The 25,795-nt window shown below is 60.2% G+C and overlaps 1 protein-coding gene across 1 annotated transcript in view; it reads right to left on the bottom strand.

Moving 5' to 3' along the window:
- Positions 1–21,156, bottom strand: part of GRAMD4 (GRAM domain containing 4) — a 77,719-nt gene extending 56,563 nt beyond the window's left edge. Inside the window, exon 1 of the mRNA XM_082665197.1 lies at positions 21,020–21,156. Within this exon, the coding sequence (XP_082521323.1) occupies positions 21,020–21,048 (29 nt within the window). The 5' untranslated portion in view covers positions 21,049–21,156. The remainder of the gene's footprint in view (positions 1–21,019) is intronic.
- Positions 21,157–25,795: the final 4,639 nt, after the last annotated feature.

Here is a 25,795-nt window from a genome sequence, read left to right as displayed (position 1 = left end):
AAGTTCAAAATTAAAATTTTAAGGTAAAAGAAATAAGGAGGGTTCAAATAAAACAGAAAAAAAAAAAAACTTTAAAAAGAGCCCTCACTCTCCACTGCAGGGACATCTCTCCTGGATCTCAGAGTGTGGTCCAGGAGCCCTGGGGGTCCCCAAGACCCTCTCAGGGGGCCCAGGAGGTCAGACCTACTTAACAGCAATCCTCAGACATCGTCTGCTTTCCGTACTTGCCCCCTTCGAGGCCCCACCGGCTATGGGGGTGATGGCGGGGGCCCAGAGAACCCAGCTGTCTTTGATTAACCAGACCCCGCCAAGGCCTGCAAAACCACCAGGTGCCCCCTTCACCACTAGTTTCCCCTTTTGGGGGAAAACAGTGATTTTTTTAAAAAACAAAAATATGTTATTTATGTTAACGTGTAATGGGTTTACAGTTGGCAGTTTTCGATAAATAAATATTTGTAAATTTCTTAGTTTTAATTTCTCACACAGGAAAGAGCAACGGCTACCTACCACGTAAACAGGCTTTCTGATGACTTCGCTCACTCACGATCAAAGGGGCTGCGAGACCAGACTCTGAGAAGCCCTGGCCTGTTCCAGTGCTTCGGGGCAGAGATGCGGGGATGGGCTCGGACACCGTGCCCTGAGGGCGCCCCCATCAGCCCCCTGCTCCCCATGACCCCAGCCCTGGCCTTGTTCAGCTGCAGTGGGGCCCCGGCAGGGGGCTGTGTCCACGGGCACAACCCCAGACCCTGGGTGAGGGGAGAGGCAGAGAGCTGGCCACGGGCGTGCGGCAGGCTGGACAGCAGGCCCGGCCTGGCTCCTATACCCAGCCACGGTCCCCAGTGTGCCGCGCAGAGCAGCCCAGGGCTGTCACCCGCACCACGCCCCGGCCTGGCCTCCTCAGTGGAGGTGGAGGGCCGTGGACTGGAGGCCCAGCACCAGGAGAGGGCACGGCCGATGGGGGTGTGAGGGCCCGAGCCATCCTGCCCTTGGGGGAGAGCCTCACAGTGACCTGACATCCTGCCGCTAGGAGAACAGGAGACTGCCAGCACTCAGGTGACACCTGTGGGAAGGGTTACAAGCCGGTGGCAGCGTTCTCGAGATCACAGGCACTGCCGGCCTGGAGAAATCAAGGCGTAAAATAGTCCATTTCCAAAACAGATGCTCTGGAAAGAATAATTTTGTGGCCAAAGGGCTCCTCTCTCCGCAGGACCCTGTGACAAATCGTTCTGCAAACAGCAAGCCGTGCTGGTGCCTTAAAGGTAAGATGAGATTTGCAATCATCTACTTTATTGGCTATTCCCTGGGGAGAAAGCACCGCTGGTAGCAAGATGCACCTGGGATTCTCCTCAGTCAGTCTCCAGAGGAGTCCCCACGTGGGGAGAGCCTTCGGACAGCCACTCTTCCACAAAGGTAATTAAAGCAAAGCGCGCACTTGCTTCGGGGAACAATCGTGGCAGAATCCATCAGCCTGTGTGGCTATGATGCTTTAGGTGGCTGATCTGTGGAAACGTTTTCATCCCCATCTTCCAGAGAACTGAGCGAACACGTTAAGTGCAGGTTACAGCATTAGGTGACATAAACTCTTAAAAAAAATGAATAACCTCAAGCACAACCACGAAAATAACGGCTCACAATCTGAAAAGCCAATGGCCGTCTGCGTCCTACATAATTAATGACGCAGCTACCAACGCACACAGGCGCAGGAACATCCCCAGCCCCACCTGCTGCCGCAGGTCCCAACAATCCACTCCCCGAGCGCTGGGGACCCGCTGCGTCTCCGGACATCCCCACTGGACCCCACACCTCAGCCAGCTCCATCCCCACACTGTCCATCACAGTCCCCGGGACCCTCTTCCTGTCCAACACGCCCACCACCCCCGGGGGCTGCAGAGCACTGGGCCACCAGTGACCCCCACCCCCCAGCTCACAGCAGACCCTCCCCACCAGCCTTCAGGTGAGAGCGGTCTCACCTTCCCGGGACACATCTCCCTGGGCTCAGGCCTCTGGCCCATTCACTCCTCTCCTTTCAGTCCAGGCCTGGAATAGCATGGCCCCCACAGCTGATAAGGACATGGGGCCCACACAAAGCCTGCTCAGTCCTCACCTCCTATGCTGGCTGGGGAGGGAGGAGGGGGGAGGGGGGAGGGGGAGGGGAGGGGAGGGGGAGGGGGAGGGGAGGGGAGGGGGAGGGGGAGGGGAGGGGAGGGGGAGGGGAGGGGGGAGGGGGAGGGGGAGGGGAGGGGAGGGGGAGGGGAGAAGGGGAGGGGAGGGGAGGGGAGAAGGGGAGGGGAGGGGGGGAGGGGGGAGGGGAGAGGGGGAGGGGGAGGGGAGAAGGGGGAGGGGAGAGGGGAGAGGAGGAAGGGGAGAGGGGAGAGGGGGAGGGGAGGGGGAGGGGAGGGGGAGGGGAGGGGAGGGGGAGGGGAGGGGGAGGGGAGGGGGAGGGGAGGGGGAGGGGAGGGGGAGGGGAGGGGGAGGGGAGGGGGAGGGGAGGGGAGGGGAGGGGGAGGGGAGGGGAGGGGAGGGGGAGGGGAGGGGGAAGGGAAGCTTCTGTTTCTGACATCAGGTATTCCTGCCCCTCAGAGGAGCACAGCACTGTGCTGCTCCCCCCCCACATTGGACCACAGGGTCTCCCCAGCCACCCCTTCCCACCCCCTCCCACCTTACAGTTGAGGGTGTGGCCTTCTGGACAGGCTCCTCCCCCCAGGCTGTCCCCCTGCAGCTCAGCTAACCAGAACCCCACAACCTGGTCCCACCCCGAGCAGCCTGAATCCAGCCTCAGCAAAGCACAGCAAATCAGACCCAAACCAGCATTTCATCTTAAGAAAGGGGGGCGGGGGGGGGGAGGGCTTCCCTGGTGGTGCAGTGGTTAAGAATCCACCTGCCAACGCAGGGGACACAGGTTCAAGCCCTGGTCTGGGAAGATCCCACATGTCGTGAGGCAGCTAAGCCTGTGAGCCACAACTACTGAGCCTGCGCTCTACAGCCCGCGAGCCGTAACTACTGAGCTCACATGCCACAACTACTGAGCCCATGCACCTAGAGCCTGTGCTCCACAAGAGAAGCCACCGCAATGAGAAGCCCGCGCACTGCAAAGAAGAGTAGCCCCCGCTCACTGCAACTAGGGAAAGCCCGCGCACAGCAACAAAGACCCAATGCAGCCCTAAATAAATAATTTTTTAAAAAAAAAAGGATAGGGGAGGGACACTTAACAGGGTCTCCTGTCAGGATGCACTGCAAACAAGGTTCTCTTCCTTGTCTGATGAGAATCGTCAGGCAACAAAAACCAATGGGCAAGATACAGACCCCCCACGCCCACGTCCCTAGTCCCCACTTACCAGAGCAGAAGAGAACCAAGCATCTCGCTAGAACTTTCATCCAAGTCTGACCATAAAAACAGTCACTGCCAAACCCTTAATGAACTAAAAACCATAACTCATGAGAACGTACCACGTTCCACTGCACCAGAAAAACAAGCTGTGAAAGCTGATAAAATGGATAAAAACCTACATTTCATATAAACTTGCCCTGAGAACCATAACCTGCAAATAAAGCTGGACTTGTCTTCGTCCTCATTAAAACCCTGCCAGGAACCACCTGAAACCCCGAGAGCTCACTCAGTGGGCTTCCTCCAGACGGAAGCCAGGGCCCAGCTCAGCACACCACCCCACTCCCACACGCGCGGAGGCTCCAGAGCACCTCTCTTTGGGAAAACCCAACATCCCACGGAAACAAACCCTCACAGAGCTCTGCCTGCGCAGGTCTCCTGCCAGGATCAGCACGCCAAGGGCATCAAAGGAACCCTCTCCGTCTGCGCGCCTGCTGGAGCCCCTCCTGGTCCGCAGCCAAGGGGCCCCAGGGTCTGGCCCTGGATTCCCAGGGGAGGGCAGGACCCTTCGAAAGCAGGCGTGCAGACCTGGCGTAACCAGATAAACAGGTTGGCAACACTGAGAAGGGTGGTTTCCAGTCCCACCCCAGGGAGGTAGCTGAGCCCATCCTGCAGCATCAGGAGGCCTCAGTGACAGTGGAAAGGGCCCGGAGATGACAAAGCAATGCCGCCCATGAGGCCCAACCTCCCAACTCCAAAAGGGAACAAAATCCCATCAACTGGCTCAGCGGAGAAGTGAGGGAGAACCCGGAAGCCCCGGCCAAGCACCCCCCCACGGCTCCGAAGGCCCGGCTGCACCCCCAACGGAGAGGGGGGAGGCTCCCTCAGTTACCACACACGTGCTGTGGCAGGTGGTCCACGACCCTGCAGGCAAGGCCGCCCCGACGTCCGTCACCCCATCACACTCACTCCTGTGCAAGCGGCAGCTCTGGCCTCATCACCCGATGTAACAGGTAAGACTCCGAGCCCGTGTCTCTTCCTGGGGAGCTGGGCCCGGCACCCGGGGGCCTCCTGGCCAGGCCAGGGAGAAGTAGCAGAGGGGAAACTGCAGCTACCCGGCCCCCGACCTCCCCTCGGAGCGCTGGACCTGCGCACACAGGATCCCCACCAACTCCACAAAGGGCCTTTCCCTCGAGTCCATCCACCTGGGACTTCTGCTGGGCACAAAGGGCGCGGGAGTGGCCGAGGCCTTCCCGGCTGGGAGGCCCCTAGGCTATCCCCTCCTCCCCTCCCCCGCCACGAGCTCGAAAAGGGGGCAGAGGATTTAATGGCTGCTGGCTGTGGGCAAGTGGCCAATCACCCCTCACCCCCGTCGGGCAGGGCGGCGCCTGCCTGGGCAGTGCGGGCTGGGGGTTCTCTCTGCACAGGGGCAGGGGACCCCCCATGGCACAGGGGACAGTCAGCCAGAAGAGCTGCTCCCCTGGCGACTGCCTGGGTGGCTCGGGCTGGGGGGTGGACACAGGGAGGGGGCGGGGGGCGGAGGCGGGAAGAGGGGCCTCCATGGCCGTGCCAGCGGCTGAGCCTCCTGACGGGAGCTGGTTTTCCTCTCAGGTTCCCCACTCTGGGACCCCGGCGCCTCCACCAGACCCGGATCGCCCTGGGCATCACCTCCCTTCCCAGAAAGGCAGGCAGCACCGACCGGCCCCGCCGCAAGATGAGCATCAGTGGTGGGAAACCCTCCACTAAAGGCAGAACCACAGCCCAGGACACCGGAGTCAGAAGAGACACCCCCCCACCAAAGCAACCACATGAAAGCCCCGTCCCAGTGGCCGGTCCCCCAGATCACCGCTCACGCTGTCCTGGAACCCTCTTTGCCTCGTCCTGCACCTTCCCTGACACTTGCAAACGTGCCCTCTGCACCTGCCGCCTCAGTCCCCAGGTGCAGGCAACACACCTGCGTAGGCATCTCTGGGCTGAAGGGCACATCCCTCTGCGCTTGCTTTGTGGGCCCCACCGGGCGGGGGCGAGGACGCGCTTCCCTGGAAGCTTTGCCTCTTGACGGCCCCTCAGGCCCCCGTGACACCCCAACGAGGCCAGGTGTGCAGGGCCCACAACCTTCCCCTCCTCTCCCAGGACCAGGGCAGCCCCAGCCTCTACCACCAGCCCTGACCTCCTCCCCAGGCCATTTCTACACCTGAAACCTCTGGAAACACCTGCCCTCCCTGGGCTGATCCCCAGAGGTTCCTCACCACCCCCAGGGAGGCTCTACCTCCAAGAGGCTGGGAGCCTCTCCACTCACACACCCCCGCCACTCTCTTCTGGCTGCTTCTGGCCTCTCCCCTACACCCCACACATGCCTGAACACACCTGGCCCCTCGTGTGCTTCCATACCTGCTCTGGCCTTCAATGCTCTTTAATATCATCATCCCACCTGCTCTGCCCAGACCATGTCCACCAGTCCTTCAAGATTCAATCAGAAGGAGAGGGCAGGGAGCAGGACCCTCCAGGGACCAGTCAGACCCCAGGGATGAAGCAGCAGTACTGAGACAGCGGGCTGTCGGCCCGAGGAAGGCACATGAGGAAACGAGGGAGCTGGAGCTGGTGATCATGGGCACGGAGGCTAGGGGCGCACAGCTGAGATCTTGGGCTCAGTGATGGGGGTGATAGGCAAGGCCCCAGCTTGTGCTTCGGAGGTGAACTCGAGGGTGCCTGTTACATTAAAAATAACTAAACAGGACTTCCCTGGTGGCACAGTGGTTAAGAATCCACCTGCCAACGCAGGGGACACGGGTTTGAACCCTGGTCCGGGAAGATCCCACATGCCGCAGAGCGACTAAGCCCATGCGCCACAACTACTGAGCCTGCACTCTAGAGCCTGCGAGCCACAACTACCGAGCCCGCGTGTCCCAACTACTGAAGCCCACGTGCCTAGAGCCTGTGCTCCACAAGAGAAGCCACCGCGATGAGAAGCCCGTGTACCGCAACAAAGAGTAGCCCCCGCTCGCCACAACTAGAGAAAGCCCGTGCGCAGCAAGAAAGACCCAACGCAGCCATAAATAAATAAATAATTTTTTTAAAAAAAAATAAGTAACTAAACAGAAAAGAGGCTCCTGCAGGACCAGTGAAGGCTGCACACCATGACCCAAGGACTATGGCTTCTCCAATTCGTTGCACCTGAGGTCCAAAAATATGAAAAAAACAAGATTCAGCCCGTAAGTCTCCCCTTAAAAGTCTGCTCCAAGCCCATATATGCTGCTCCGGAAACTCGGCCACGTAGGGCGGCGCCAGCCCCACATCTGCCTCCCCGCCCAGGGATGTTCCTCTAAGGGGCACTGCTGGCGTCTAGCAACCTGCCCCCCGCATGCGGCGGCCCAGCAGCTAAGAAGCCCCAAGAACATCTGCTAAATGGACAAGGGCCACAGATCCCTCCTCTGCATCCGTCTGAAGGCCTTGCGTGAAGAGCGCACACAACCGGGCACACCTGGGGTGAAGCTTCTGGCTGAACCCGAGGTTGAGGGGAGAGAGCTGGCAGGTGGAAACCCAGCCACGGCTCCCCCGCCTCAAGTCAGAACTCATGGGGACGCTTCAAACATCTGTTCCAAAAGACTGACCTTCTGCTCTTGGTGAAGGGAAAGGGTCTGCAAATCAGTCAACAAGGTTTCCAGGTTTCTTCGGCAGAAACGGTATTTTCAAGCATTTGAGAACAGTGAAGATAAAATCAATTCCTTTATGTTTTTTTGTCCCAATGATTTCTTTTTTAAAAACCTACATGGAGAGAGTTCTAATTTAGGTTATGTTGGTGCACAAAAATAATCCCAGAGTAGGGTTTATATCTTCTAATTATACAGAATTTAGGACAAAATATTCATGGAAGTGATTCTGAAACACTTGATAAATAGGTCATAATAGGCCCTCTTTATTGCCAAGAGGTTTTTTTTTTTTTTTTTTGCAGTACGCGGGCCTCTCACTATTGTGGCCTCTCCCGTTGCGGGGCACAGGCTCCGGATGCACAGGCTCAGCGGCCATGGCTCACGGGACCAGCCACTCCGTGGCATGTGGGATCCTCCCAGACCGGGGCACGAACCCGTGTCCCCTGCATCGGCAGGCGGACTCTCAACCGCTGCGCCACCGGGGAAGCCCTTATTGCCAAGAGTTTTAAACTTAGCCCAGCAGGGCCAGCCTCTATATGCAGAACCAGCGACAGGCAACAGGCAGGAGGCCGGCAGCACCCTCCGTGGTGCCGGCCACATCCTGGGAGAGCGGGTTTATAAAAGCCAGTGGAGGGCTGGTCCCCATAAACAGAAGCGGTGGAATGCAAAGACTCTCAGGATGGAAAGCTGCTTTGAACTCGAGTCTCCTGCTGGTGTAGGACGATGCAGCTACTCCCTGGTCCGATCCGATCCAAGCGAAGAGCGAAAACACTCAGGAGAGAAACAGAACCCAGCCCGCCCCCCGCTGGGAGTGACCCACTTAGCATGAGGCTGGGGCTCTGCATCCTCACTACCACGCGGTGCAAACAACTCGCTTCACTATTTTTAATCACACAATTAAGCGGTCAGTTATCGAAGATACACACCTGCGAAACTTAAAAGGAGACGGACGGTCAACTCAAGTCGGGGGGGGCGGGGGAAGAGTGGCACTGGACCTCGGGGGACGGGCATCAGCGGGCTCCCCTCAAACACGCTCCGATGCCTTAGGCCAAGCGCTGGGCACCACGGGAACGAGTGAGATGGTCCCTGTCGGCCCTCACGGAGCCCACGGTTACACTGTCCGGTCGATGCCAACGGACCCTCCCCATCCCTCCATGGCCATGGCTAACTGTCGGCTGCAGGGGCGGGTGGGGGGAGGGAACTCGGGACTTGTGGGGGACCTAACCAGGGACGTCAGCCTGGGCCCTGCTTAGCTTTGGTCAACGTGGAGTCAAACCACAGTCCATTTGCTGATGCAGCAGCAGTTAAGTCCTGAATCAGAGAACGCAAGAGGAAGAGGAATTTCACGGCCACCTTGGCCCTGGATGAGGGAGGACATGCCAGAGAAGCAGTCACCTGCCCGGGCCCGTCAGCTCCAGGCACCCGGCTCCCGTTCCAGGCCCCTGCCTTCTCCAGCCACTTTTCTAAACTGGAAGCCTCGTGGGACTTCCCCAGTGACCCAATGGTTAAGACTCCGAGCTTCCACTGCAGGGGGCATGGGTTCGATCCCTGGTCGGGGAACTAAGATCCCAAGTGCCATGCGCAGTGCAGCCAAAAAGTAAAAAAATATAAATAAAAAAATAAACCGGAAGCCTCACCATCATCCTCAGCTGTCCTCACACAGACGCTGCGGGTGTGCCCTTCCAACCTCTCCCGCCCCTGCCCCCAGGATCCAGGCCTCTCCCCCGCAGCTGGCCCGCGCTTGTTTCTCCCTCCCCTCCCCCATCAAGCTGCCTAAGCCAGGCCAGTCCTGAGCAACAGCTGACGCCCACCTACCGGCATCCCACCGACCGGCATCCGCATCGGCAACCCCGGGCCTGGGTCACATACACAGTGACAATGATGTCCCAGCCCCCCAGGGTCACTTCCCCTGGGGGTTAAGGAGTCCCCCACCCCCCCAGCGGCCTTCTCAGCTCTCCGGAGGTGCCTGCAGCTCCTGGAGAGACACACATGGCAGACAGAAAGGCATGGGGCAGGCCTCCCAAGACAGGGTGGGGGATGGTCCCTGTGCCCCGAGAGCTGCGCCAGCCAGACTCCCTGCTCAGTCCCGCCTGCCCTGGGAAGGAACCAAGGGCCCAAGGCCTTGCAGGCCACCAAGGGCGGTGGAGACACCTCAAGGCCCTGCTGACTGCCAGTGGCTCAGCTACCCAGGCCACAGTAGGTGGGTGACAGTGACCTTTGGAATCACCCAGCCTCACTGGCCCAGGCCTGCCCTCAAGGGGCTCAGGGTCTAGTGCGGGAGACCCATCCCCACACATTACATGCCAGGCAGCGGGGCCGGGTAAGGGGCTCAGGGGGTCTGGCATGTGCAACCGTAGAACCCGGGTGTTGAGAACAGCCTCCCTGAGGGGTGCGGGAGGTGGTGAGGCCCTCGGGCACACACATGGAGGGGGTGGGCCACCCAGAGCCCTGAGGAGTGGGCCTGGCACAAGGGGTTACGGGGCCACGTGAGGCCCACAGGTGCGTATCAGGGACGACAGCTTTGACCTCTGAAAACACTTAAATAAACCCGACGAGAGGGCAGGTGGGCCATGGACAAGGGTGTGGGCCCTGCAAGCAGCGAGCTGCCAGCCACTTACTTACTGGGTCCCCCCACCCCCCGACTCCCACTTGCTCACCTGCAAAGTGGGGACAAGGTGGCCCTTTCCGGGGTGGCAGCCACCCACGTACATCCCCTGGCGCCCAGAAGTGTCTAGATACCAGCAACTGGGCTCATCCTCTCCCAGGGGCATCCTCAGACAGCCCTCCCATGTCCCCCAACCAGCCCAGGCCCACCACACTGTCCCTGTGGGCCACGTGAGGCAGGGTCCCCGACATCCAGGGCTTACCTCCCTTCCCCATCCCGGGCGCATCTCAAGATGGCCAATTCTTCGAACGCAGAGGCGGCCACATCGGGTGGGAGGCCGTTCCAAAGCTTAGACAGTGGCTGGCGAGAGGCCAGGTCTCTCCTTTTCCTGCTTCCAGCCCGCCCGCCCGCAGACAGCAGCACGAACCCCAGCCTGCAGAGAACCTGTCCGGCCGGCCTCTCACCAAGGCAGACAGAGCAGGACCTCAACCTCCCTTCCTGGCGCTGCCAGCACGCCTTCCCCCAGGTGTCCTGCTAGGTCATGAGGATTCCCAGCCCTGCTCCCTCCCCCACTCCCTCCTTCCGCCCTCCCCACCTGCCAGCAGATGAGGGTCGCAGGAGCTTGTGTCCCGGGGGCCCGCCCACCCTGGGAGTCACAATCCTAGATGTCCAGCTTAGAATGTGACAGCCCACCGCCTTGCCCCAGGCCCTCCCAGGAGGGACACAGGCTGCCAGGGCGGGAGCAGCGGGGACAGGCTGGCTCCTCCAGCCCTGCCTCCCCTCCTGTCTATGGGCCAGCAGCTCCGCCGCCCTCCCGCCCTCCCGCCCTCGTGCCCAGGGCTCTCTGCCTGCTGACTCATATTTCACTTCCTCTCCCCCAAATGTGCTCGGCAGCAGAGAAGTCACACATCTGCAGCCTCCACCGCGGGGCAGGCTGGGCACAAAGGAGGATGACCGCCAGTGACCCTCACTCCTTTAAATTCTATTCCAGGTCCAGCTTCCTTGGGTCCCCGTTGCCACCCCTCCCCTCCAGACCTACCCGCCCCCCCCCACTGCCCTCCACTCTTAGGGGCTGACGTATCCACACATCCCCCGGCTTTCTTAAGCAGTGGCTGTGGAACAAAACACCGCTTTTCCTCCTAATCCAGGATGGGCTCAGCATGCTTGCGACGGGCTCGCCCAACAGGACAGGGCCGGGCAGGGCCTGGGGGCACGCCACCGCTGACCACCCTCCGCAGGCAGCATCGGCCACAGGTCCTCAGGGAGGCCTCCTGTCCAGCCCACCTGTCTCGTTCCTGACCTTCCTCTCTGGATGGACTAGGGAAAGGGCTGCGGACACCAGTCCCTGGACATCTGACCTGGACGCTGAAGCCAGCAAAGGACCCCAAGGACGTGCCCGGGGGGTCTGGGAGGAGCGCACAGCAAGGCTCAGCCTGCAGAGACAAGGGGCAGCGTCACTTGGGGCAGCTCCGCCTCTGGAACACGGCACCTGCGAGACGATTCACACACCTCACTGGCTTCTCAGCAGTGGCTGGAAGATGAGACACGACCGTCAGCGTGTGGACTGTGCGGCCACCCCATGGGCGGGGTGTTATGATCCGGTTCTTCTAAGAGGGAGATTCTGGTGATACTGAGGGTTTGTGTGTTTTCTCAACGACTCAAGTTGCTTCGGACTTTTAGACGCCAAACTCCCGCCGGAGGCCACCACTGACACGCATCTTCCTGGCTCTGCCCCGCCTGAAGCCGTCTAGGCCGCAGCACTCCCCACTCCCTGCCCCCCGGGCCATCACTGGTCAGACGGGGCTCAGCCCAGCAATGCAGCACGGCCACCCGCACCATAGAGACCCTGCCCCGGATGGCGATCCCCGTCACCCCGAAGCTCTGCAACCAGAGACGGGGAAGCTCATCTCCAGGCAAGCATCTCCCAGCAGCTGTCTGCGGCCGTCACGGGGACCCAGCAGACCCTCAAATATCAACCCAGAAAGCAGGAGGGACGGCTGTGGCACAGCAAGGACCTGGGGTGGGGGGCACCCAGTGGGGGGGGGTCAGGGCGCGCAAGGAGACCCGGCCGGCAGGTGGCCTCCAACAGGGCAGGTGAGCCTCACTCCCAGGAAGGCCCACCCACCCCCACCCCCGCTTCCTTGGGGCTCCCCTCACAGGACCAGGGGAGACGGGGTACCACCTCAGTGAGGCCCCAGTCCCACAGCAGGGAGACGAGGGCTTTCAGGATGCCCGGCCGAAAGCCTGAGCTGGGGCAGGACAGCCAGCCACGTGTCCCATGGCTCCCCCAGCGCGGCCCAGAGCCCAGTCCTGCCCCAGCAGAGGTGGGCCACACGCCAGCTGGGCCTCCAGGAGTCCTGGACAGGAGATGACCTTCGATAAACTGAGCCCACGCCAGCCCCAGCCGGTCCCAGGGAGGGCGGCATGGTGACCCACACTGGTAGACAGTACCGTGTGAACAGAACCTCCCCACGAGTGTAGACGGCACAGTGTACATGGCACCTCCTCACAGGCACAGAGGCGGTGCGGTCAGCATGGCAGCTCCCGCCGCTGCTCCGTCACCTGTGGGCCACTCAAAGCGACAGCCATCGTGGGTGCCACCCTCAGAAACCCGGAACCTGGCCCACGACACACAGCACACAGGAACCCAGGCGCTGGACCAGCCGCTGAGGCCCAGCCGGTGTCCCGTCCACTGACCCTCCCCCCCATCTTATCTCAAAAGGGCAGGAGCACGAAGGGACAACCACGGTTCCAGGCGTCTTCCAAGCCCGCCCAGGTGGCCGCCGCTTTCCTCTGACGCACAAACCCCGCAAAGCCCCGCCCGTGCCTGCTCTCAGGTCTCCTAGACCCTGGGTCCAGGGTGCCCGCCCCTGCCCACCAACTCGGCCCTAAAACGGTGGGCACCTTGCTGCCTCTCCCTGTCCCACCTGCTCTGAAGCCTCCAGCTGAAGCCCTCCCCCCGCCAGACCCCACACACATGCGGACAGAAACGGGAGCCGGCATGGGGCCCCGAGTGAACCAGAGCAGAACTCGCCCATTCTCTCCTTTCCAGAAAGGAGCCCGGCCTCCGGCCTCCAGCCCTGCTCCAAAGAACCATGGTCGGAGCTGCCCCTCCCCGCTGCAGTGCAAGTTCCGAGGAGGTCAGGGAACTCACGGGCCAGGATCTGAGTCAAAGGTGCGTCTGAGCTCCAAAGGGTCCCGCCGCAGCCCTCCTCCTCTTGCCGCCGAGGCTGGGCCTCCAGGGTGTGTTCAAAGCCAGTCCCGCTTTCAAATTTCAAAGGGATGCCACGTCTGTGCCCATCCCCACAGGCCTGGGGTGACCAGGCACAGCGAGGAGCCCCCCAGTTCTCTTCTTCTCTCCTTGCAGGTCACAGACCTTCTCAGGGAGGCGGCGGCCCCCCCAGCCTCTGCAGGGCCCGTGTAGAGAACACCTATCAGCGCCCGTCCCAACAGCACAGCATGAACCCAGGGGAGTAAGAAGGAGCCACACAGGCACACAGCACTCTGGCCCATGAAGCCACTTCCCAGGGGGCGGGGGTAACAGTCTGATCCTACTCTGCAGCTACACTGGAACTGAACGATCAAGTAAACGATGGCAAATGGGGGAAGCCCAGTTTCCCACTGCTGGAATGGAAACCGATCAGTGAGGGGCGCAGTACGGACTATAGGTTATACAGTCACCCTGTATATAGTTATATAGTCACCCTGTATATAGTTATATACAGGTTACGTACACACGGTAAGGACCATAGGTTATAGCACTAGGATGAACTCACATCTCACTTGATATATTACTTAATGTATTAACACAGACGGTTACACACAGAAGTACTTACAGACGTGTGCACATCCACAGTGTGCATTTCTGCTCTGCCGGCAGAGCGGGCCCAGAGCAATGAGACCCCAGCAGCCACGAGCACACCCAGCGCCCAGATCTTGGTTTCTAAAACCATACTCCAGTAAAAGGAACCAGGCTCCTGGGAGAACTGGCTGATTCTAGGGCTGGGAGCACCCATAGTGCCAGGAAGTGAGGATGTGTCCACATCACCCCACGTGATGGGGGCACGTCAACTGAACTCAGGAACCACCTGAACGAGCTCCCAGCGGCCAAGGCTGGAACAGTCTGACCAACAGAGTAAGGAAAGTGGAACTGCACCGTAACTCAAAGTATAAAATAAGGAGGCGTGAATCCATCCTGACGTAAAACATGATTGAATAAACTGAGAAATGGGGGAGACGAGGCAAGTCTCCCATTCAGAAGATTCCAAACTGTTTATAGGCACTCCACCCTCAAACCCCTTACGTGTGGGCTGCACATCCTGACCTCCTTCCAAGGAGGACAGCACGGACAGACGGAAAAGAGTAAGTTTACATCAGCCAGATGACCTAGGCCGACATCACAGGGATCAGTGCCCTGAGGGGATGGGATGAGGGCTCTTCACCTCTGTGACCTTCCTCCCAAAATCCACCACCCCAGTCTAACCCGGAGAGAAACATCCGAATTCCAGCAGGGCATTTCCAACTGTCCAAACTCCAGTGGAGAGCGATCTACAATGTCCTTAATACTCCTCAAGACTGTCAAGTCATCAAGAATAAGAAAAGCCTGAGAAACTGTCCCAGCCCAGAGGAGCCAAAGGAGACGTGACAACTGAATGTAGTACGGTGTCCTGGGGTAGAAAAAAGACATTAGGTGAAAACTAAGGGAATCTGAATAAACTGCAGACTTCAGTTAATAATTATCAATATTGGGCTTCCCTGGTGGTGCAGTGGTTGAGAGTCCGCCTGCCGATGCAGGGGACACGGGTTTGTGCCCTGGTCCGGGAGGATCCCACGTGCCGCGGAGCGGCTGGGCCCGTGAGCCATGACCGCTGAGCCTGCACGTCCCGACCCTGTGCTCCGCAGCGGGAGAGGCCACAACAGTGAGAGGCCCGCATACCGCAAAAAAAAAAATCAATATTGGTCCATTAATTAATTATAACAACGTTCCACACTAAAGTAAAATGGTAATAATAAGCGAAACCATGGGGAGGGACAGATATATGAGAATTCTGTGTTTTCTTTGTAATGTTTCTATAAGTCTACAACTGTCCTAAAAACTACAGTCTATTATTAGGGAAAAAAAAGAAGTAAAACAAAACCAAAAACCCAGCCTGCCACCCAGTGTGGGCCGTGGCGGGCAGGTAGGGCAGAGGTGGGGCCGGCAGGGCTCAGCTCACTCCGCAGCTCTGCCTGAACGTCCAGGATACCCAGAGCCAGACCCGGGCCTGCCCTTGAGGTGATCCAGAGGACACAGACAGTACAGTTTCAAGGATAATCGAGGAAAAGAAATAGTGGGGCAGCCAGTAAGAGAGCCCATGGGACTCAATGCCTCACAAACACGCCACCCCTGCCATCTGCAACCACTCACCCCCCGACACTGTCTCCAACGAGGCCAGCCAGGAATCAGATGAAAAGCGGGGCCCCTGCTCTCCAGGAGCTCAGAAGGCAGGCAGGTAAACAGAGGATCACACAGGATGATAGGCACAAGGGCCCTAACCCTGGGGGCATGGGAAGGCTAGGAGGGCTTCCTGGAGGAGGTGACTTGAGTGCAGCTCACATAAATGGTAAGTGTACCAAAGGCCACTGAAAATGAGTCATATGAAATGGCTCATGGTGCCGGCACAGAGTTCTCAGACAGCCATAGCGACAGAAGGGGCCGCTACGAACTCTGACCCCGGGTGCCAGGTGATGCAAGGCGAGCTCACCAAGACTGGTGAGAAAGGTCGTCCAGGGTCACCTCGTGCTGGGGAAGAGGGGCCACACTTCAGGAGAGGCACCAAGCACAACTCTGTCACTACACGCTGCCACACGGTTGAAAATGCGTCCCGCTAAGTGAAGGAGAGCAGGGCCAAACCTCCACAGGGCATACGATTCCCCTGATACGAAATGTCCAGGGCAGGCAAATCCATGGAGACAGAAAGCAGATTAGCGGTTGCCAGGGGCTAGAGGGAAAGAGAATGAGTGATGGCTAATGGGGGTGATGAAAACGTTCTAAAATTAGATTGTGGTGGTGGCTGCACAATTCTGTGGACATGCTAAAAGTCGGTGAATGGCACCCTCCCTGGCTGGATTGCATGGTATGCGAACTGTGCCTCGATAACGATGTTTAAAAAACAAACGCACACCTCTCTCACTGCCCAGGCCTGCCCCCGCCTTTGGGGAGCCGGGCCCCTCCCCTCCCCCAGCCCCAGCTTAGCTCAGCTGCAGGTGGGCTGACCCCAGCCAGGCCCCCAGGACCCAAAGCTGCTGGTCCCTGGAGGCCAGGCTGCAGAGAGGCCCCCGAGGGCAGAGCAGGGAGCGCCTCCCTCATCCCTGCTCTGGGCTGCTCAGGACCAGAACAAGAGGGAGAGAGCCCCTGCCTCCAGGGAGGACAACTGCTGTGGGGGGAGGGGGGGCAAGTGAGGGGGGACTTCTATAAACCGGGTGCTGAGGGAGGCCTCCCCAGCAAGGGGGATGGAGCAGAGACGTGCCTGACACAAAGGTCTGCCATCCCTGGTACAGCCCTGCAGGCAGCACCTGCGGGGCGGAGGGGGGGAAGGCAGGGCCTCTCTGACCTGGGAGGGGGGCACAGGCTGGGCTCAGGTGAGCCCCACCGCACTCCATGCTGGCGGGCTGGGGAGGGCCTCATGTGCCATGTACCCCCTGCCCACAGGGAAGGACTAGAGGCGGCAGCCCTCTTCACCGATGCTGGGGACCTGACCGCAAGAGGGTTGAGCAGTTTCCCTGGGGGTCCCCGGGCCACGGCAGCCCTCCATGGCGCCAGCACACCTAGTTCTCCCACCACAGCTGAGCTGGGTTTGGCGGCACAGGGGGGCTCTGGGTAGGGCAACCCATCACCACCACCCCCGCCCCGGTTCCCGAGGGACAGAGCAGTGGGGGCTTTCTGAGCGCCCTCACTTCACAGAGCGAGCGGTGCCCGGTGTCAGGGTGTCAGGTGTCTCTCTCCCCAGGTGTGGACTGAGCTTCTGGGAGAGGCAGAGCCCTCACCCCCGACAACAGCCAGGGCGGCTCCATCCAACACCAGCCAGTGCTGGGGCGCACTGGCCCCCTTCACCACGACTCTCTTCCTGGGGGGAAGCTACAATGGTTGGGCCTCCCCACCCAGGGCCTTCCTGGGGGAGGCAGTGCAGACGCGGCCAGCTCGGGCCAGGGCCAGCTCTCAGGCCTCTGGCTTCTATATTCCACACCAAGACCCTTGTTTCCTGGTGACCAAACGGAGGCCCAGAGGGGTTAAGCATCTTGCCCAAGAACACACAGCGACAGACCAAGAGTTTTCTCCACTTAATCCCCCTGCATACAGCACCCAGCTTAGGAACAGATACCCAACTCTGCCACTCACCAGCCTGTGGCCTCTGGGAAGTTACTTAACCTCTCTGTGCCGATGGAGCTAGTAATAGCACTGACCTCCAGCTGTTACGAAAATCAATCATATAAAGTGCGTGGAATGCCATCAGGCCCAGCATAAGAGACGCTCTTGCTATAAGCACACGTTTGATGGCAAAGAGACTTCTCATCATGACTGTAAATTTACTTCCTCTGTTTCTTATACAAACCCCCAGAAATTCAACTGATTATCAGGGAGGCAGTGAGGTTAAGAGCACAGCCTTTGTTGCCAAACAACCCGAGTTCCGATCCCAGCTCTGCTACTTAACTAACTGGGGACTGAGAACAGCCGCCTGCCTCTCTGGGCCTGTTTCTGCCTCCGCGTGAAGGTGGAGGTTGTGAGGACCACGAGGGCCAACGCCTGAAAGACACTTAGCACCGCGCCTGACACTATACTGAGTGATTTCTACTATTAATTTCTTTTTTCCTTTGGACAGGCCAGTCCTTCCTGTCTGCCGGTGTAACCACAGGAGGCTTTAATCACAGGGCTTAAACATCATCACAACCCTGGTTATAACTCAAATGCCAAGTGATCTTAACAACCTTTAGATGGCAAGCGTCATTAATGGTGAATTACAGTCCAAAGTCTCTGCCCGACTCCCCCGTACAGGCCACACGCAGACCCCAAAGGCTCAAGGAACACAGTTTTCTCTAATTAGGGAAACCCTCACTTTCTTGCTCCATCTCAATCAGTAAGAGAAGTCGGACGACCTGCCTTTAAGTTCTCAAGTCAACCAACTGCCTTCCTCTGTCAGCGGCCAGCTCCAAGCAGGTGGCCCGGCTGCCCCTCAGGCGGGGCTGGCTGTGTCTCAGCCACTCTGTCTCCGCAAAATACTCGTCACCGTCAAGGACGCAGGCCCCCTCCTCGTCCCCAGCCAGCAACTGAACTCTCAGCCCCTTCACAAAGGGTGTTTTCTAGATTCTGCCCCGGATAAAGACCCAATGAGAGCCCCCACTGCCATACCACCCCAAAGCCAAGGAAAAATCAGACCTAAACCCCTTGCAGTGCCTAAGGGCCCCCCAGCTGGCTTTCCAGTCCCAAGCAAAGGCCTTCCGAGTGCCACCTGGGTGGTCACACGAGCACGTCTGGGCTGGTAAACAAACAGAAGCTGCTCCCCTGGCAAGGGCATCCGTATTCCTATTACTCACTCTCAATGTCCACGTCTCATTACCCCCAATTCATTTTTAACTACTTTAAGGGGAGGGATGCTCTGCTACATACCCCAAGGCTGTCAGCAGCCTCCACAGGAAGCAGGGGTACTCGGCTTTCGACAAAGATGGTCTCCCTTCCTGCTGGCGACAGGAACAGCAGCCTTGTCCAAGCAGGCCACACAGCCACCACCAGTGTCTTCCGTCCCAGCTGGCACACGCCCTCCACTGACTGGAGCTCCTCAGACGCTCAGCAAGTCCCCAGCACGGCCACTAGGCAGGAGCCCTCCATCCTGACTACACAGGGGGCCAAACGCCAGAGGCCCACAAGAAGAAAAACCAGCCCAGGTCCCCGAGAGGGAGTGGCGCCCAGAAAGGAGGACCTGGCTGGAGCCACGCCACTCCACAACGGGAAGCCCACTCCTGCACAGAGCTCAGATACGACTGGCTTCAGGAGGCAAACTCCCAAACCGCGAAGCATGGGGAGCTGGAAGGGGTCCCCTAGGGCCCATGAGATGACAGTGTACCAGTGGTACAACCACTAACATGGGTCACACCATGGAAACATCAGGGGAGACCTTCGCTTCTCCGATTACATTGATTCCACGGAGGTGCCGACTGCGCCTGGCACTGGTATCTCTGTCACATCTGTCACATCGCTCAGATACTCTGTTACAAACAGAAAACGCGCTTCAGGCTCGCAACCTCCCCTGGCAACTGCACCCTCGCTGGAATCTAGTAACACTTTGTTTTCATTGGGCCGGAACCACTGTTCTATTCTATTGTACAGCAGAAGTGGTGATTCAGGAAAAACGGGCCTGATGCTCCTCGTTTCTAGCTGGTGAAGGGGAGGCCCGGGGAGGGCAGGGGAAGCAGAGGTCACACGGAGCTGGCGACCATCGCGGGGGGGGTCCTGACACCCACTCTGGCTAGACAGATACGAGGAGCACCTCACAGCCTGGCGGCTTGGAGAGACCACCAGGTTCTCCCTGCGTGAAGGGCCCCTGCCCACCCAACTCAGTGGAAGACACAGACTAAGGCGGCCAGGGCCAAGCAAACCACACTTTGAGACCTTCCTGTTCAGTTTCCAGGAAATGCCTTTCCCGAGTGCAGGCAGGCAGACGGCAAAGGGACAGGCCCTGACCGTCCCCAGGCCGCACCTCTGGGACAGCCACACCCCATGAGCCAAGGCAGCCCACAGGAAAGAAGGGCAGAGAGGGGGTGGCGCCGTCTAGAGGCTTCAGGGAACCCTACCTCCTGGTCCCCAGGACCAAGCTGGCACCCCCCTCCCAAATAGGAGTCCAGCACTGGGCAGCCTGCAGGTTCAAGACCCCTGCCCATGGTCACAGTGCTGCAGAAGGATCAACATCACAGCCAAGACAGAGGGAAGGACAGGCAGGCCAGGTCCCTTACCTGGGCCAGGCAGGGAGTTTTCAGAGGGGTTTGCAACAGGAAGGAGGGGCAGGTTTAACGAGGTCCCTGATCCGAGGGGTCCCAGCTAACATTGTGGGATGTGGTTCCACCCCAGCAGGGGACAAGGGCAACAACTGGAGCACACTCACCCAGCCAGACTGTGCGTCCCCAGATGGGCCTGGGACACGTGGGGCAGAGTCAGGAAATCAACAGCCACCAGGGGGCGAAGGGCACCGCTGGCCTCTCCAGGGTGTTCTGCTCTCTGCCCTAGGTGTGTCCCGTCGGGGAGGGGGGTGGGGGGGGTCTGTATCACATCATCTAATCCTCTTGTCAGCCCCCCTCCCCGTTTACTGGTGGGGAAACTGAGGCATGAGACGGCTCAAGGCCTTCCTGCCCAAGGTCACCGAACAGATGTGTGACGGAGGCGAGGCTCCAAATTCCTCTCTTTAACTATTGCACAGCCCTGCCCCTGCCAGGCCCAGGCCTGAAACTACCCCTAGGGCTGCGCTGCGATGAGCGCTGGGGCTCAGAAGCCTCCATTTTTGTGGGGGGGAGATGCTCAGAACTCTGTCTTTTCTCCCCAGCCTTCACTAGGAAGACAAGAAGGGAAATCCATCCTGCAGAAGGTGTCGCCCAAACTGAATCCTCCCCGCCTCCGGAAATGCAGGGCTGGCAACAGCCCCAGGGTGGACTCAGCTTCCAGGGGTACCCCCTCAGGTCTATGGCCCTGGCCGGGGCCGCTGCTCCTACTGCCAGAGCCTCCCTGCCCAGACAGGTGCAGCAGCCCGCCCGGCTCCGACTCTCCTCCCTCCCCCGGTGGTAGGCCAGGCCTGGACGGGGGTGCAGGGCCTGCTCTGGGCAGGCGGGGGCCGCGGGCTGGGAGCTGCTGCACTACACCTCTCCTCCGTGCCTGCACGCGGGGCTGGGCCCCAGCAGAGCCCCACCAGCTAAAAGTCCCAAACAAAGGGAAAGGGGACAGGGCGAACGGAGGGGTGCGGGGAGGAGGACGAGCGCCCACAACTTTTTAGCGGGGTCGTCTCTGGGGTCACAGCGGCCGGGGTCTCCCTCCTCCTCTCCTGTCCCCAAGGAGTGAGTGGCGAAGACGACATTTGCCGAGCCCGCCCGTGCCCCAGCCTGGCCGCGGCGACCCCCGCCCTGCCCACCACCACCACCCCACCTCAGGCCCCGCGCCCACGGGACGTCCTCCTCTCCCTGGCCAGCCCGGCACAACGCGGGCCAGGAGACGCCGCGGCCGCGGCGCGCCCAGGCCAACGCGGGACCCGGGGGCGTGTATGCGGGGCGCGCCCGCGCGGGGCCCTGCTAGGAGGGCCGCTGGCTGCGGGCGCCGGGAGAGCGTGGACGAGCGCGCCGGGTCGCGGCTCGGCCGGCCCCCGTGGGGAGCCTGTCCGTGTGTCCGCCGAGGTCTGTGTGGGCGTCCGCACGCGCGCCGCTTACCCTGCGCGGAGACCGGGGCCACCTCTCATCCAACCGTCGCCTCGAAGTCCCCTTCACCAGCCGCCCGGCCGCGCTGCACCTGCCGCCCGCCCGGGAGCCGAGCGGCGCCGGGGAGCCCGGAGGAGGCGGCCCCGCGGGTCCCGGCCACGAGCGCGGAGGCGGAGGCGGCGGCGGCGGCGGCGGCGGCGCCAGGTCGCGCGCTCGCGTCCCGCTGCGCGAAATCTGCGCGCCCCCGGCCCGGCCTGCGCAGCCGCCGCCCCGCCCCGCGCGCGCTCCGCCCCGCCCAACGCCACGCCCCCCCACCGCCACGCCCAACGCCACGCCCCACGACCTGAGCTGGCAAGCCCCGCACCGCCCCAACGCGCCTTAAAGGAGTCGCGCCCCTCCTTGCGCGGCATCGGGGCAGTCGGCCCACCGGGATGCGGCCCCCCGCGGGGGCTCGTCTGCCCTGGCGGATTCGCACGCGAGAGCGAGCTGGGTCACGCGGCACCACCTTTGTTTGGGTGGCCCACGTGCGCCCCCGCCACCTGCACCCACGCGCACGCGCGGCGGCTCCTCCGCGCGGCCGTCCGCTGGTTGCGCCTACGGCCGCGCGGTCCCGCGCGTCTATAGGGCGGACGCCACGGGCACAGCCACGCCCAGGCACGCATGCTGCCGTCACTTCATCCGCGGTCCGCAGGCCAGACACCCCACGGGGGCCGCAGTTGGACCGCCTGAGGTTCAGACCTGGGTCAAAGACTGCTACCGGTGGCGACCACATCCCATAGGGAACCGCCTTTACCCTGAAGCCACTCTTCGGCCCACCCAGGGGGAGGGTACCTGGACCCTGCAGGGGGAGGGCAGGTGGGGTTGCACACACTCCCTCTAGACTCGAATCTGTAGCGGGGGCTGACCACCCCCCCATGCCCAGGGGCGCTCCCTGACCTCAGGATGCGGGCCTCTTTCTCTGAGTCGCACCTTTGTCATTCAAGGGAGCCCATCCCGCATGCTTGCACACTGCGGGGCGGGGAGTTAGTAGAGGGAGGCAGCTTTAAGCCCACCTGACCCCCCACCCCTGCCCGAGTCTGGACGCGCGCGCGCGCGCGCCCCCAGGAGAACCCTGCACATTCCTTGGCTCCCGGACCAGGGGCTGTCTAGCTTACCAGTAGAAGGGACCACCCTTCCAAAACCATAGGTCCACATCCTGGGCTGCGGGCCCCACGATTAACTCCCCACCCAGGTCTGACCAGGAGGATGGCTGCTGGAGCTTGGAGTCGGAGGATTGGGGAACCCAGAGAACATGGAAGGCCCCAAGGCTGTCTGTCCCCAGACTTATCAGCCACCCCTCCTCAGCTGGGTCCTCTGGGCTCTGCCCTGACGGTCCCATCTGCCTTATGTGTCTTAAGCCCAGCTCCCCTGCTCTGCCCCAAACCCAGTGACCGTGGGAGTCCTACAGACACCTCCAGGAATCCAGAACTGAGCTACCCCCCCACAACCCTGCCGCCTACCCCACTACCTAACCCAACTCCCAATCTCCTATCCGGTCTTCAAGGCTCCCAACTCAGGTGCCTCTGAAGCATTCCCTGGGGTAAGTGTCAACCGAAAAAATTTTGCACAACCTAAAAGTTGAGAGTTATGTCTTCAGTTTTTTTGGCCGTACCGCGTGGCATGTGGCCGTACCGCGTGGAACCAGAGCCCCCTACATTGGAAAGGCGGAGTCTTAACCATTGGACTGCCGGGGAAGTCGCCAGGGATGGCAGCCTCTCACATAGCTCTGAGAGACTGTTCCAAACAAGTAAAGGTAGGAGCCAGGATACACAGGAGGTTTTGCTGGGGAACAAATGTAGTTGAACAACAAAGGATTACTGATAATCACACAAAACAGGCATCTCAAGCTAAGGATTTTAGTACTTTTCTACATATGGGAAGAGGAATGAGTTTTGTCTCATTGGAATCATTCCTTTCATATGCATCTTAACTATCTCGGGCCAGTGTCCTGTTTTTCTCCGACCTGGGTGCACCATTGCGGGCAGGGGGCGTCTGCAGTGACAGATGGCTTGATGGCCACAGCATCCTTTGTTTACTGAAATGGTAGGTGACATTCTTTGTCCTCACAAGGTGTGGGGCCCTTCTATCATCCTCCCCCAGCCTGGGAAGGTAGACCTGATAAGCCTGGGTCAGAGGCAATCATTCAGGTGGGCTCCTAGCAGGAGGCCTTACCTCTCTGTACCTCAGTTTCCCGACTGCAGAATGGGAGACCAAATGATTTCAGATTAAGGGAGCTAACGCACAAACGTGGGGTCTGTTTCGGGGCGGCAGGGGTACTGTGGCAAGCTGTAGGCAGGACTGTCTCTTCCCCAGTATGAGAGCTCTGTTGGGTGGTCTGAGTCACATTCATGCCCAGCACCCCTGCCAGGACCAGGCCCAGCTTCCAGACCCCACTGGTTCCTTCTCTGTCCCGGCCTGGAATGCACTGTGCCCTCGCAGCTTCCTGGCCTTATCTCTCTGCTCTCCAGGCAAACAGGACTAGAGATTTTCCCAAACACATGCTCAATTTTCCTGCCCCCAAGCCATCGTACCTGCCACATCCTCCCAGGACCACCTTCCTTATTCAAACTCCACCCAGCCTGCAAGACCCAGCTCCACAAAGACCCCCTCACCAGCCTGGCCAGAGCTGGTCCCAGCCTCCCTTGCAGCCAGGGCCCTCAGGACTCCCCATCATGGGCCCCGCCACCCCCTGCATCCCTCACCCTGTTGTTGGTTGTGTTCTTGTCTCTTCCCCCAACTCTCCCCATCAACCCCCCTGGGGAAAGACCCAGATTACCCATGTGTGTGTCCCTGCCCCGCACCTCAGGACCTTAGCCAGTCTCTGTAACTGTCAGAGCCCTTTTGTTCACAGATGACAGAAATCCACCTCGAACAGGCCCCAAAGGGGACCTCTTTGTTCATGAAAGTAGCAAGTGCAATGGTTGAAGTATTCACCCACAGCCCTCTGCCCTAGCGGGGCACAGAGCACGTGCCCAAGGAATGTTCTTGAATGAAAGACCAGGACTAGGGGCACCAGGCAGGAGACGGAGGAACCAGTGGAAGGGAAGAGGTTGAAGCGTGTTTCTGGGGCCGCCCCAGCGTCCATGACCTTCAGCCCAGCCTACAGACATTCGCTGGGCGCCCACCCTGTACCTGACGCTGCTTGCGCTGTGCCTGCCTGGTGGACAGGCATGGACCGGATACACCCCAACGTGGGGCACTTGACGTTACGGGGCACCCACACCACCCTGCTTGGCAGCTCCTTGGAGCCATCCCATCCCCCCATTTACAGAGGAGGACTGTTACGGGCTGAACTCTGTTCCCCAAAACTCATGAGTTGGAGTCCTAGCCCCCAATTCCTCAGAATGTGATGTAATTGGAGACAGGGCCTTTGAAGAGGTGATTGAGTTAAAATAAATTCATTAGGGTGTGGCCTGATCCCACAGGGCTGGGGTCCTTATAAGACAAGATTAGGACACCCACACTCAGAGTGATGACACAGGGAGAAGATGGCGCTCTGCACGCCAGGGCGAGAGGCCTTGGGAAGAAGCAACCCTGCTGACGTTCTGATCCTTCACCTCCAGCCTCCAGGCTGTGAGGGAATAAATCTCTGTTGCTTAAACTGCCCCATCTGCGGTATCTGTCATGCCAGACCTTGTGGACACAGGCTCAGAGCAGTCACCTGGCCGTCAGGACCACACCGCTGAGGGTTGGCAGGGCCACCACTGGCTCCCCACCCCGCCGCTTGAAGCTGAGCTGGACCTGGGGCATCGGCGGGGCAGGGCTGTGCAGAGCGGGCAGTGCCAAACTCCAAGCCTGGCTGCCGGCTCTGGGAAGGTGGCCTGGAGCCCGCACACACCCAGGGGCCAGCCGAGCCCTCAGAACCCTGTCCCCCATCCTCAGAGTCCTGGAGAGCACCTGGGAGCAAGATGCCTAGACCCACGTGACGGGCAGAAGAGGGGGGATGTTAGTGGCCAAATGAGGCACTTCCCTCTCTCGCCCTCCGTGACCCCGCCCAGCTCCCAGCAGTGCCCGTGGTTCATGGAAATGACATTGGCCCTCGGTATCTGAACACACATCCCCATGTCCCACAGGACGCCGACACAGGGGGCTCAGGGAGAATGGGATCCAAGCCCAGCGACTACCCGCTCCAGATTCCTGGTCCTTTCCTGTGTCACCCGCTCCGGCTGGCAGCACCTGGCACTGAGTGGCCCCTGGGGAGTGGTGTGGAGCTGGGGTGGAGCCTGGGCTCAGGAGAGAAGGAGCCTAGGTCCTGGGCGGCTGGAAGGAGACGGCAGCAATGGGGGTAGGGGTGGGGTAGGCAGCAAGGCCGGGGTGGGGCGGGGGCAGAGAGCCCCACTTGTTGTGTTTAGCTGGAAAAAGGCAGGAGGACAGCCCACTGAGCTCAGGCTTATCCGCGGAGCAGCAGGGAGCTGCGGAAGGGTTTGCAGCAGGGACCACTTGTTCCATTTAGCTGAAAAAGGCAGGAGGACAGCCCACTGAGCTCAGGCTTATCCGCGGAGCAGCAGGGAGCTGCGGAAGGGTTTGCAGCAGGGACCACGAGATCGCACCGGTGCTTTTGACAGAGAAAGGCTTCTGGCTCCAGAATGCTTCCAGAGGGTGTTGACCGGAGGGTCTCAGAGTGACCAGCAGGTGGGAGGCGGGTGGAGCAGCTTTTATAGAGCCCTGCCCACAGTCACGGGACCTGCCCACCACCCAGATCACGAATGGGGGGACACGCGGGGAATAAAGCCCCAGCGCCACACCGTG

Source organism: Grampus griseus (assembly GCF_964374135.1).
Source record: "Grampus griseus genome assembly, chromosome: 11".
Taxonomy (NCBI): domain Eukaryota; kingdom Metazoa; phylum Chordata; class Mammalia; order Artiodactyla; family Delphinidae; genus Grampus; species Grampus griseus.
This window is presented reverse-complemented; position numbering and strand designations above follow the sequence as displayed.